The 12,965-nt window shown below is 48.7% G+C and overlaps 1 protein-coding gene across 1 annotated transcript in view; it reads left to right on the top strand.

Moving 5' to 3' along the window:
- Positions 1 to 328: 328 nt before the first annotated feature.
- LOC134948338 (ficolin-1-A-like) overlaps positions 329 to 12,965 on the top strand; it is a 93,937-nt gene continuing 81,300 nt past the window's right edge. Inside the window, exons 1-4 of the mRNA XM_063936260.1 lie at positions 329 to 434; positions 3,516 to 3,629; positions 3,748 to 3,810; positions 3,962 to 4,024. Of these exons, the coding sequence (XP_063792330.1) occupies positions 353 to 434; positions 3,516 to 3,629; positions 3,748 to 3,810; positions 3,962 to 4,024 (322 nt within the window). The 5' untranslated portion in view covers positions 329 to 352. The remainder of the gene's footprint in view (positions 435 to 3,515; positions 3,630 to 3,747; positions 3,811 to 3,961; positions 4,025 to 12,965) is intronic.

The following is a 12,965-nucleotide window of genomic DNA, read 5'->3' as shown; positions in this document are numbered from 1 at the left end:
TCAACCTCAGAACTTCCCACCTGGCTGCGCAATCCCCTAGGTGACAGCTGGCATGTTGGAAACTATGGATATTAATTATATAATGTGTCTTTCAAAGAAATTAGGGGGGTATTCTACAATCCAAAGCTTTGGCAGACAAGTTAGCACCCACCGGCTAGTTTTCAAGAAAAACAGAAAGTAGTAGAATGCGGAATAAGCTGAATGTGGAATAAGCTGAATGTCATCAAATGGTCTTTTTTGCTGACACACTGATTGCTACACGTCAGGAAGTTCGTTAGGACACATGTTTTGCGCAGTGAATATAAAGCTTCAGTATGAGCTGCAGGGATAGAGGAGTCAGCAGGCAGCAGCCATGAGGGGAGGCACTAGCAGCTCCATCTACTACCTGCTCTGGGTGAGCGCCATTATTTGCTCGGCGGAGGACACGTGCCCAGGTAGGTGATACACAGGACTGCCGCTATAATATTATCTGCAGACTACGCACATTAGTAGTTTTACTATAACGGGCGCATGTACAAGCTAAGTAACTGCTAAGTTAATACCACTCCTGGCCAGCATTGCGGTGGCAGTAAGATTTCATTGATAAATCGCGGTGATAGATTTTCTTTTTAATGAGCAGTGATTAGTATTAAATAGGTCCCCTGCTGCTTCTTCAAAGGTAATGGGGTTATTTCATCACAATGAAAAAGAGTAAATACACATTGACTCACAGTAACTAATCAACACATTGGGGTAAATTTACTGAGGTGGGAGTTTTTCAGAACTCGCGATGTTGCACATAGCAACAAATCGGATTCTAGTTAACATTTATGTAGCTGCTTCTAGAAGATAATAGATAGAATCTAATAGGTTGCTATGGACATTGGTGGTCATTCCGAGTTGATCGCAGCAAGCAACTTTTTGCTGCTGCTGCGATCAACTAGTCCACGTCTATGGGGGAGTGTATTTTAGCTTAGCAGGGCTGCGATCGCTTGTGCAGTCCTGCTAAGCTAAAAAATTTTCAAGCAGAAGTTGACCAGCCCTATACTTACTTAGCCTGTGCGACGATCCCTGCGATGCTGAAGCCGCCTCTGACGTCAGACATCCGCCCTCCGTTCTTCTGGACACGCCTGCGTTTTCCTTACCACTCCCCGAAAACGGCAGCCAACGGTCCGGATCTGCCCTGGAACGCCTTCTTCCTATCAATCTTCTTTGCGGTCGGCTCTGTGACCGCTTCCTTCGGTAGACGCAACGTAACCCGGTGACCCCTGTTGCCGGGCAACGTCGCACACTGTGGCCGCCGCGCATGCGTATTCCGTACCTGTTCGCACCACAGCGATAAACCGCTGCGTGCGAACGGGTCGGAATGGCCCCCAATATCCCCAGTTCTAAAGAAAAATCCCACCTTAGTAAATTTACCCCTTAGTTTTTATTGATCCGGTGTAAATGGAGCGTTTAACAGAAACTCTCATTGCTTGCAATATGTTTACGCTTTTAACAACAAAGAAAATAGAAAACGACTGCGCCCTTTGCGGCAGCAGTCGAGGTTAACTCTGGGTGTCACTCAACACCCCTAATCCAAGATACACAACCAAAAAGTGAGTGTTTCCTCAGCTGCGCACTGCTACAAGTAAGTAAACTATTATACGTCATACAAATTATCTCTTACGATTACAATAGCGTTCTACATATGCAACGGGATTAGATATACCCCCAAAAAATCTTTACACAGTCTCTGAGATGTGGTCCTTTTATCTTCTGATAGTAATGTATTCTTGGAATCTCCGTGCGTCCAAATATATGAAAGAGAAGAAAAAACAGAAAAAAGGGCTCAGTTCCTCATATACACTTGATATCCAGCAGATGTTAATAATTCAAGGGAGTCCTATTCCTTTTCCCATATGGGGGGTGGTTACATCATAAATAGAAGTGTTGTTTATGAAGTAACCACCCCCATATGAGAAAAGTATAATAGTTTACTTACTTGTAGCAGTGCGCAGCTGAGGAAACATCCACTTTTTGGTTATGTTGCACGTTGCAAGCAAAGAAAAACAATTTGTGATTTGTCTAAGGACTGTCATCTGTCTAGGTATAGTAACGGATCACGCTTATGACATAATATAATATACAATAGGTGCGGTGGAGAAACATTTGTGTGACAACTGACATATTTATACAGCCTGCCGCATTGCTTACAGTAGATTTCACGCCTATGGAGCAGAACTCAGTGTGAGTATAAAATCAAAATGTAGTAATGGGCGGCAGGCGTCGCACAGAGCTTTCACCGGCCATCCCCTGCTCTGTACCGCGCTCTGACATATTCTCTGCTTTCTATCATGAAACAGAGAAAGAGGCTGAACAGGAGCAGCGTACATTGGTGTCACATGACCTCCTCTGCAAAACGAGTGGTCACGCAGCTCACCCAAATAGAGGAGGGAACAATGTAGTCTGCACACATGGTCTGCCTCCTTTCTCTACCAAAGGCTAGCAATGTCTAGGCTGGTATTTATAAAAATGAATTAAAATTTAGTTACTAATTAGTTGAGGTAATGCATTTGCAGTGGATTGTGACTGGTACACCCAGTGAGTGTGGGCATGTAAGGTAGACTGAGTGTCATGTGGGGGTAAGCAGGGGGATTGACTGACCGGATGGGAAATCTGAAGAGCGTTTTGTACTACATGTGAAGTCTGACGGGATGTGAGGGCATTTTATGACTAGTAGGAGTTTTCAATAACATGTGGGGGCATTTTTTATGAGGTCTGAATGGCATATGGGATATTCTATGGCAAGCTGGGAGGTTTTAGTGGCATGCAGGATCGGCTTTACCTCAATGAAGTTGCCTAGATCACCAGAGTGAAGGGGGCACCTACAGCACTGCATGAGTGACACTAATGCCACTCATTAAATCATCTCACACTGCCCACCGTCCTCTGAAGGGGCAACGGTCAACTGATTCTTACATCTTAAGCTTCCAGGTGCTCCTCCATGTTAGTAATGGGCGGGTGACTGGGAGTTTAGGCATTAGCTTTGATGTCACAGTCAAGAGCCACACTCCCAAGAATAGAAGACACCCCTATGCCCCCTCTCCATTGTGGCAAGTGTGGTGTTAGAGCATGTCGGGGCTTTTGTCATGTGGATGGTGTGGAGGCATGTGGTGGCTTTTGTCACGCGGATGGTGTGGGGGCTTTTTGATGGTGAGTGATGTGGGGGTGCACAGGTATTTTTTTTTATATCTCTAGGATACTAATATTCATTTTCTTGTTGTTCCTGTTTATATACATATAGATTAGCTGCTTTACCACACATTATATTAGGGCCACACTCCTGGTACACGCAAACCGTCCATTTCCACGCCCATTATTAGTGAACCATACCTTTTACTAAAGTAGGTCATGTCCATTTTGGTTTCCAGAAATTAGGACTGTTGGGAAGCTATGGAGGTCACTAGGTTCCTTCCTGGCCCCTGAGAGCATCTGAAGAGAGCAGGTAACAGATTACAGCCATTGATTGTAAACATCCTCTTTTCTCACCACAGATGTGAAACTCATTGGGGTCGGGGGATCAGAGAAGATGGCAATTTTAAGGGGGTGTCCTGGGACCCCAGGTGCACCAGGACATCCTGGAATGGCAGGACCCACTGGACCAAAAGGTAATAATTCTACCCGCAAAACCCACGCCAATTAACTGTTCCTGGGCCACAGCAAATTGCAACACAAGGAACAGGCCTGAACCTTTCTACATGTTTATACAGTATCTCATATTTTCAGGAGATCAAGGAGATAAGGGCTCACCGGGAGCTCCTGGGAAGGCCGGACCTGCAGGAGTGAAAGGTAAATAGCTTACAATATCCAGAACATATACAAAATAATACATTACATACATTTCAGGAGTTATTATAAAAGGAATACATTCAGAATTTTACTTCTAACCGGTAGTGAGCAGGTCCGCACCTTTCTAAATGTTTATATCTCATGTTTTCAGGAGACAGAGGAGATAACGGCTCACCGGGAGATCTTGGGATGACCGGACCTGCGGGAGTGAAAGGTAAATACCTTACAATATCCAGAAGATACACAAAATAATACATTACATACATTTCAGGAGTTATTATAAAATAAATATAATCAGGAATTAATTTCTAACCATTAGTGAAATAGGGAACTGCCTAGGCTTCACTAGTGGTAATGGTGGTTCTGAGAGGGACAATGCCTATATGTATAGTGAGATTTATGGAAGTGCTTCTAGTATTGCTGTATGACAGGGGCGGAACTACCGCCAGTGCAGGCAGTGCGTTGCACTGGGGCCCGCCACTGTCCAGGGGCCCAAAGCATGTAATGAGTCAAACTGACTCATTACATGCCGCTGTGTGCTGTGAGCAACCGCTGTCTGCAGCACACAGCCGCCCACGGAGGAGAGGAGAAGAGCGCAGCAGCATAGGGGAGAAGGAGGGAGGTGGAGGAGGGAGCAGCAGCAGCGCTGTGTAATTGGTAGAGGCGCTGCTGCTGCTGTCCCTCTGCTTCACTATAGGCTGCCCTCCGCTGCTGTGAATGCTGGGAAGAGCATCCCAGTATTCACAGCGACAGAGAACAGCCTATGGTGAAGCAGAGGGACAGCAGCAGCAGCAGCACCTCCACCACTTACACAGCGCTACTGCGGCTCCCTCCTCCTTCTTCCCTGCCCGGGATCTCTGGAGAAGCTGCACCAAGGAGCCTGAGCCAGCGGAGAGAGTAAGTATAATTCTTTCTTTCTTTCTTTCTTTCTTTCTTTCTTTCTTTCTTTCTTTCTTTCTTTCTTTTCTGTCTGCCTCAATGTGTAAAAAGGGAGCGCTGTCTGCTGTAATGTGTAAAAAGGGGGATACTGTCTGTCATAATGTGTAAAAAAGGGGACGCTGTCTGCCTTAATGTGTAAAAGGGGGCTCACTGTCTGCCGTAATGTGTAAAAAGGGGGACGCTGTTTTCCGTTATGTGTAAAAAAGGGGACGCTGTCTGCCGTAATGTGTAAAAAGGGGGGCGCTGTCTGCCGTAATGTGTAAAAAGGGGCACGCTGTCTGCTGTTATGTGTAAAAAGGGGGATGCTGTCTGCCGTAATGTGTAAAAAGGGCACGCTGTCTGCCGTTATGTGTAAAAAGCGGACGTGTCTGCCGTAATGTGTAAAAAGGCGGATGCTCTCTGCCGTAATGTGTAAAAAGGGGACGCTTTCTGCCTTAATATATAAAAAAGGGGACGATGTCTGTCGCAATGTGTAAAAAAGGGACGCTGTCTGCCGTTATGTCTAAAAGGGGGACGCTGTCTGCCTTAATGTGTAAAAAAGGGGACGCTGTCTGCCGTAATGTGTAAAAAGGGGACGCTGTCTGCCGTAATGTGTAAAAAGGGGAATCTGTCCGCCATAAGGTGTAAAAGGGCTCTACCTGGTGTAGTGGTGCTACTGTCCGGCATAATTTGAATAATGGAGACTACTGTGCACCTCTTCCCCACAAAGCCATGCCCCTATTTTTTGGTGCGGCTACGGCGCACACTGCCCCTGTTTTACATGAAGGGGGGCTCCGATGCTGTTTCTTGCACACAGTGCTAAAATGTCTAGTTACAGCGCTGTTGCTAGGTATCCATTTCTCTGGCCCTGAGCAGGTCCCTCTCACCAGATCCTCTCCAGGGGTGAGGGGGTGGACTTGGATGGGATGAGGGGTGCAAAGCATTTTGTCGCACCTGGGCCCACCGCACGCTAGTTCCGCCACTGCAGTATGATAGCCATTTTAGTGGGGTTGAAGTATAAAGACTATCACAGGGCTCCTCCACCATAAATAAGCACAAACTACAGCAAGATAAATGGCCGGGCTGTAAGCAGTAGCAAAGTCAATTAAATTAATTGTGACTTATAGTGTCACAGGCTAGCAGAACTACTGGCAATGTAATTATTGTCATGCCACAGTGGGTGTTTCCTCAGGATTACCCATCTGTGACATGACACTAGCAGGTAAGGAGGGAGATATAAGGAGGTGCCAAAAAATAGAGGTTAACAGCCAAGTAAGATGCCAGAGGTGGGGAAACAGAGGGATAGGGCTGAGGAGATTTGGTGGTGAGAACTGAAGCTGGTATTATTCTATATATTTATAGGAACAGAACACTGAGCTGTCACAGCTGGGATCGTACAGGACTTTTTTTTGCTGGTTTTATTTTTGAATACAATTTTTTTTAACACCACTTTGAATGGTGAATGCTGCATTCAGTAGGGCAATGGGGAGTTTATAATGGGTGCAGGGTGTGCAGTGCGCCCAGGCCTCTACCTTTTGCCGGCGTTGCCATCTTTTGGGTGATATATTCAGAAAGATGGTTCTGACACAGGTGATAGTAAAGACTCTGGCACTTTCTATCGTCTACCATTGGGCCTAATTCAGATGTGGATGGAGGCGCTATCACTTACAGGAAGCAGTAAAGATAGCTCTAATATGGTAAAGCAGCAGAGGCATTGGAACATATGCAACACCATTGGCCAGCTCCCTGACCTAGGGAGTCGCAGAAGCCGGTATTTCCAAGAGACCAGGAAATCTTTGCACAGAGATCTTGGCCTCATCCCTCCCCACAACGGTGGCTACAGAGGCTATCGCCGACCCCTCCCTGCCCCCAAAAGGCATCAGACTGTCAAAAACCGACAGTCTGAATCCGTACTGCGACCTCCGTCGCAGACCCATATTGCATATGTCCAGTATGGGTACAGCGCATGCATAAAGACCAAACATTGGTATTTTGCGGCATGCACTGTACACTGGGGTCCCCTGGCATTAATATGCCTCTAAAGCCAGGGGCGCTTTAGGAGAGGAGGAGGCCCGTGTTCAGCCTCCTCCGTTCGGGCCCCCTCCTCTCTGCCTGGAGTGCTGTAGTCTGAGCATTAGAGGGCTCAGACTCTACTGCGCATGCGCAAAACTCTGTGAAAATGGCCGCTGAGCCATTTTCAGTGTGTTTTCACAGCACTGCAGATGCCGGCGCTGGACTCCGGAGGGGTGAGTATTTTAAAAATGGGTGCAGCGTGGGCGGTGGGGGCCCCCTCTGGACTCAGGAGCCCGTGTGCACCCATTATAGAAATGCCAGTGTCTGGAACACTGTTAATTATCGTTAAATAATAATTACATCCAAAACTAAAAAAACAACTTTGAATGCTTGTATTAAAACAGAACAAGGGGCTTATTTAATAGACTGCAAGATGAAGAAAAAATGGTTAGTTTTGCCTTTTAAAGATTGCTGCTTTAAAAATACGGGCAAGCTCACCAGAACCTGCATTTCTCAGGTTATTACATAAGCCCCCAGGTCACCAGGAGTGTATAGGGTCCATTGATGTCTTCTGCACACTCCTTACTACAGTACTTCTGCTGATCCAGTTTTTCCTCATTCAGGCAGTGTGCTCTCTACTAACATGCCAGCTGCCATATGTAGAGCAGCGGTACCTGCCAACTGCCCAACCAATTGGGAAAAAGCCTCCCCATTCATAACAGCAAGACAGAGCCCTCAAATTGGGGCTGTGTTACCAAAATTACAACAGTTGGAAGCTATTGTATTTTGTTGGTAGCAGAGCTTACTTGTCTACTCTCCCGGATCCTGCGGGAGACATCCAATTTTCTGGGTACTCCCCAGCACCTCGGAAAAGTGAGTATCCCTCCCGCTACGCACCCACTTCCTAGTGAAGTGAGGAGAATGAGGAGAATGACACCGGTAATATGCGGTCAGTATGGAGGGGGCAAGGCCTGAGGCCTAATTACACGATCCTATTGTAATCGTGTCATTTTGGCCCCAACCCCTATTCAATTATGCAGGATTTGTAGCACTTTGCCACGGGGAGCAGGCAGAGGCGGTCGCTGGGCGGGAGGGGGCAGCACGGCGGCATTTGGCCGCCATTTTATGGGCGCGGTCTTCCCAACGCATGCATGCGGGGGGCGGGCCACAGCGGCTATGTGACATCACACACGCAGCTGCTGCAACCCAGGGCAGCGACGAGTAACTCCCGGCCAGCCGCAGGAGCTGCGCTAGCTGGGAGTTACTTTTCAAGTACAAAAGCATCGCCGCTGTGCGACGCTCTTGTATTTGTGCGGGGGGGGGGAGGGCTGACATGCGGGGTGGACTAGCCCTGTGCTGGGCGTCCCCCTGCATGTCAGGGAAGATGATCATAGCTGTGCTAAATTTAGCACAGCTACGATTGACTCGGAATGGCACCCAGAGTCTCTGCAAAGCTCCTGCTTGGTAGACCTGATAATGCTTGAAAATGACTGAGGGCTTAATTCAGCATGGTATGCATCTGCGATGCGTTCGCACGCTGAAGTCCTTTTACAGTGTGACACACGCAGAAGCCGCACTGCACGTGCACACACTGAGATGTGATGGCATCTCACATATGCGAATGCCTCTGCCTGACTGACAGGCAGAGGTGTTCGTGGGGCGGGAGGGGGCGTTGCATCGGCGTTTCAGGGGCGGCAATGTGGTGTTGAGGGAGCACTGTCCAGAAAACGCAGGTGTGCCCAGACCGTTTGCGGGGCGAGCCGCGGTGGCTGCATGATGTCACACGAAGCCACTGTGACCTGAAACATGGTGGGTAGCCGTCTGCCTTTGCAGCTAGACTGCGTAGGCTAGGCGCTCGCATATTAGTGCCCCCCCCCGTGCGGCAGGATCCGGCATGCTGGGCGGAGTTGCCCTGTGCTGGGCGTTTCCCTGTTTTATAGTATTAGGGGTTGTAGTTGTGAGAATTTTAACACAACTACAATCCGTGCTGAATCGGCCCTATATTTGGTTTCTCAATTGCCCACAACTTACGTACAAATGTATATGGAAGTTAGAGGTCTGAATATTTAGGCTCTTTATTGGCACTCCCATAGAAGATGGCAGTGTGATGTGTGTGTGTGTGTGTGTGTGTGTGTGTGTGTGTGTGTGTGTGTGTGTGTGTGTGTGTGTGTGTGTGTGTGTGTGTGACCATTTTCCATCCAAATTATGGCGGGGGAGATGTCAGTTATCAGCTGATTGGTTGCTTTGGGCAATTATTGACACATCTCCCCTTATGCTCATTGCTCAGGCCAGGGTTTCTCAATTCCAGTCCCCAGGACACACTAATAGCAGAGGCGTCACTGGGTGTGGTGACACCCGGTGCGCACCTTTGATATGCCAGCGCGCCGGAGGTGCGCTCGCTGTAAAAGGGAGCATAGCCTCACAGATCGTCACTCCGGGGGCGTGCCCGGCATCTCCGGAGATGCTGGGATGTACTGGGCTGCCCCCGGAGACTCTCTGCAGCGCTATCGGCTCCTCTGTTATGACAGGAGCCGGGTGCTGTAGCAGGATTTCACACTGCAGCACCTGGCTCCTATCACTGCGGAGGAGCCCACAGATTGGTGTCACCCAGGGCTGGTGCTAGGGTGTTCGGCGCCCCCCCTTGCAAATTATAAATTGACGCCCTCCCATATTTCACAAAGGTTAAGCTCGCCAAAGAAGGGGTGTGGTCTCACAAGGAAGGGGCATGGCCACACAATAGGACCCCCATTTAAAATTATGCCACACAGTAGCACAATCTTATTCACATTATCTGTAATGCCCCACGTAATGCTCCACCGTAGTAGTAGCGTCCTTACATGTAATGCCCCCCCAGTAGTAGCGTCCTTATATGTAATGCACCCCCAGTAGTAGTAGCGTCCTTATACATAATGCCCCCCCAGTAGTAGTAGCGTCCTTATACATAATGCCCCCCCAGTAGTAGTAGCATCCTAATACATAATGCCCCCCCAGTAGTAGTAGCGTCCTTATACATAATGCACCCCCAGTAGTAGCGTCCTTATATGTAATGCCCCCAGTAGTAGCGTCCTTATATGTAATGCCCCCCAGTAGTAGCGTCCTTATATGTAATGCCCCCCAGTAGTAGCGTCCTTATATGTAATGTCCCCCCATAGTAGCATCCTTATACGTAATGCACCCCCAGTAGTAGCATCCTTATATGTAATGCCCCCCCAGTAATAGCGTCCTTATATGTAATGCCCCCCAGTAGTAGCGTCCTTATATGTAATGCCGCCCCAGTAGTAGCGTCCTTATATGTAATGCCCCCAGTAGTAGCGTCCTTATATGTAATGCCCCCCCATAGTAGCATCCTTATACGTAATGCACCCCCAGTAGTAGCGTCCTTATATGTAATGCCCCCCCATAGTAGCATCCTTATACGTAATGCACCCCCAGTAGTAGCGTCCTTATATGTAATGCCCCCCAGTAGTAGCGTCCTTATATGTAATGCCCCCCAGTAGTAGCGTCCTTATATGTAATGCCCCCCCAGTAGTAGCGTCCTTATATGTAATGCACCCCCAGTAGTAGTAGCGTCCTTATACATAATGCCCCCCCAGTAGTAGTAGCATCCTTATACTTAATGCCCCCCCAGTAGTAGTAACGTCCTTATATATAATGCGACCCCAGTAGCAGTAGCGTCCTTATACATAATCCCCCCCAGTAGTAGTAGCGTCCTTATATGTAATACCCCCCCAGTAGTAGTAGCACCCTTACATGTTATGCCCCCCAGTAGTAGCGTCCTTATATGTAATGCCCCCCCAGTAGTAGCGTCCTTATACGTAATGCACCCCCAGTAGTAGCATTCTTGCATGTTATGCCCCCCCAGTAGTAGAGTCCTTATATGTAATTCCCCCCCATAGTAGCATCCTTATACGTAATGCACCCCCAGTAGTAGCGTCCTTATATGTAATGCCCCCAGTAGTAGCGTCCTTATATGTAATGCCCCCCAGCAGTAGCGTCCTTACATGTAATGCCCCCCCATAGTAGCGTCCTTATACATAATGCACCCCCAGTAGTAGCGTCCTTATATGTAATGCCCCCCCAGTAGTAGCGTCCTTATATGTAATGCCCCCCAGTAGTAGCGTCCTTATATGTAATGCCCCCCCAGTAGTAGCATCCTTACATGTTATGCCCCCCCAGTAGTAGAGTCCTTATATGTAATGCCCCCCCATAGTAGCATCCTTATACGTAATGCACCCCCAGTAGTAGCGTCCTTATATGTAATGCCCCCCCATAGTAGCATCCTTATATGTAATGCACCCCCAGTAGTAGCGTCCTTATATGTAATGCCCCCCAGTAGTAGCGTCCTTATATGTAATGCCCCCCAGTAGTAGCGTCCTTATATGTAATGCCCCCCCATAGTAGCGTCCTTATACGTAATGCACCCCCAGTAGTAGCGTCCTTATATGTAATGCCCCCCCAGTAGTAGCGTCCTTATATGTAATGCCCCCCCAGTAGTAGCGTCCTTATATGTAATGCCCCCCCCAGTAGTAGCGTCCTTATATGTAATGCCCCCCCATAGTAGCATCCTTATACGTAATGCACCCCCAGTAGTAGCGTCCTTATATGTAATGCCCCCAGTAGTAGCGTCCTTATATGTAATGCCCCCCAGCAGTAGCGTCCTTACATGTAATGCCCCCCCATAGTAGCGTCCTTATACGTAATGCACCCCCAGTAGTAGCGTCCTTATATGTAATGCCCCCCCAGTAGTAGCGTCCTTATATGTAATGCCCCCCAGTAGTAGCGTCCTTATATGTAATGCCTCCCCAGTAGTAGCATCCTTACATGTTATGCCCCCCCAGTAGTAGAGTCCTTATATGTAATGCCCCCCATAGTAGCATCCTTATACGTAATGCACCCCCAGTAGTAGCGTCCTTATATGTAATGCCCCCCCATAGTAGCATCCTTATATGTAATGCACCCCCAGTAGTAGCGTCCTTATATGTAATGCCCCCCAGTAGTAGCGTCCTTATATGTAATGCCCCCCAGTAGTAGCGTCCTTATATGTAATGCCCCCCCATAGTAGCGTCCTTATACGTAATGCACCCCCAGTAGTAGCGTCCTTATATGTAATGCCCCCCCAGTAGTAGCGTCCTTATATGTAATGCCCCCCCAGTAGTAGCGTCCTTATATGTAATGCCCCCCCCAGTAGTAGCGTCCTTATACGTAATGCACCCCCCAGTGGTAGCGTCCATAATGCGCGCACACAGACACACCTGACACCCCCACTACACACATATACACACACACACACACACCATACACACATACACACCCCCACTATACACACACAACCCACCATACACACACACATACATACATTTCTCTCTCACCCTCCACTTACCTAAGTAGGGCTGTCACTGTAATTACTCTTCCTCTGTACAGCTACAGCAACCTAGTCCATGTAGCCACGCCCCCTGTATCCCGTGTAGCCACGCCCCCTGCATACCGTGTAGCTCTACCCCCTCTTCGGATCTGCAGTGCACACAGCCGCTGTTACAGATGAGGGGAGGGCAGTAGGCGTTTCATGCTGTCGGCGCCGCTGCCTGTCATACAGTGACAGGCACAGCAGCTGGCAGCAGAAGGACAGGCCAGGTGGCGCAGCAGCAGGGAAGGGATGCAGAGCAGGGGGAGCGCCTCTCCTTCCCAGCGCCTCCCTGCACTGCATCCCTTCGTTGAGCGGGTAGCGCCGGGCCTGGTGTCACCCCTTCTAGGAGTCACCCCCGGTGCGTGCCACACCCCCCGCACCTACCTTGTGACGCCACTGCTAATAGTCAGGGCCGTCTTAACAGCAGTGTGGGCCCCTGGGCACAGCAATGCATTGGGCCCCCTACCCATCCTGCAGCGGTAGGGGTGGGGTGTGCTATCAGTGGCAGCTTTGATGTCCCACGGGCGGTAGGGGGTGTTCTATCTTCCGCTCAGCATGTAGGACCTGGAGCAGTAATTTCTGCTAATTACTCCTTTACTGCACAGATGGGACTAAACTGTAGAGGGGCCATTGGGCTGAATAAAGAAGCCCTGGTACATGACTTCTGGGGTGGTAGGGGGTGTTTAATACGTAGGGGAGGGGTGGATAATGGAGTGGGCTTAATATTCATCATTTTCTGGTGGGAGGGCAGCTTGCTTGACTGCAGATATCTCAAGTTCCTGAAAACATATTTCTTAGCTTTGAATTTGATAATAATTAG

The sequence above is a fragment of the Pseudophryne corroboree genome, chromosome 8, assembly GCF_028390025.1.
Source record: "Pseudophryne corroboree isolate aPseCor3 chromosome 8, aPseCor3.hap2, whole genome shotgun sequence".
Classification (NCBI taxonomy): domain Eukaryota; kingdom Metazoa; phylum Chordata; class Amphibia; order Anura; family Myobatrachidae; genus Pseudophryne; species Pseudophryne corroboree.
This window is presented reverse-complemented; position numbering and strand designations above follow the sequence as displayed.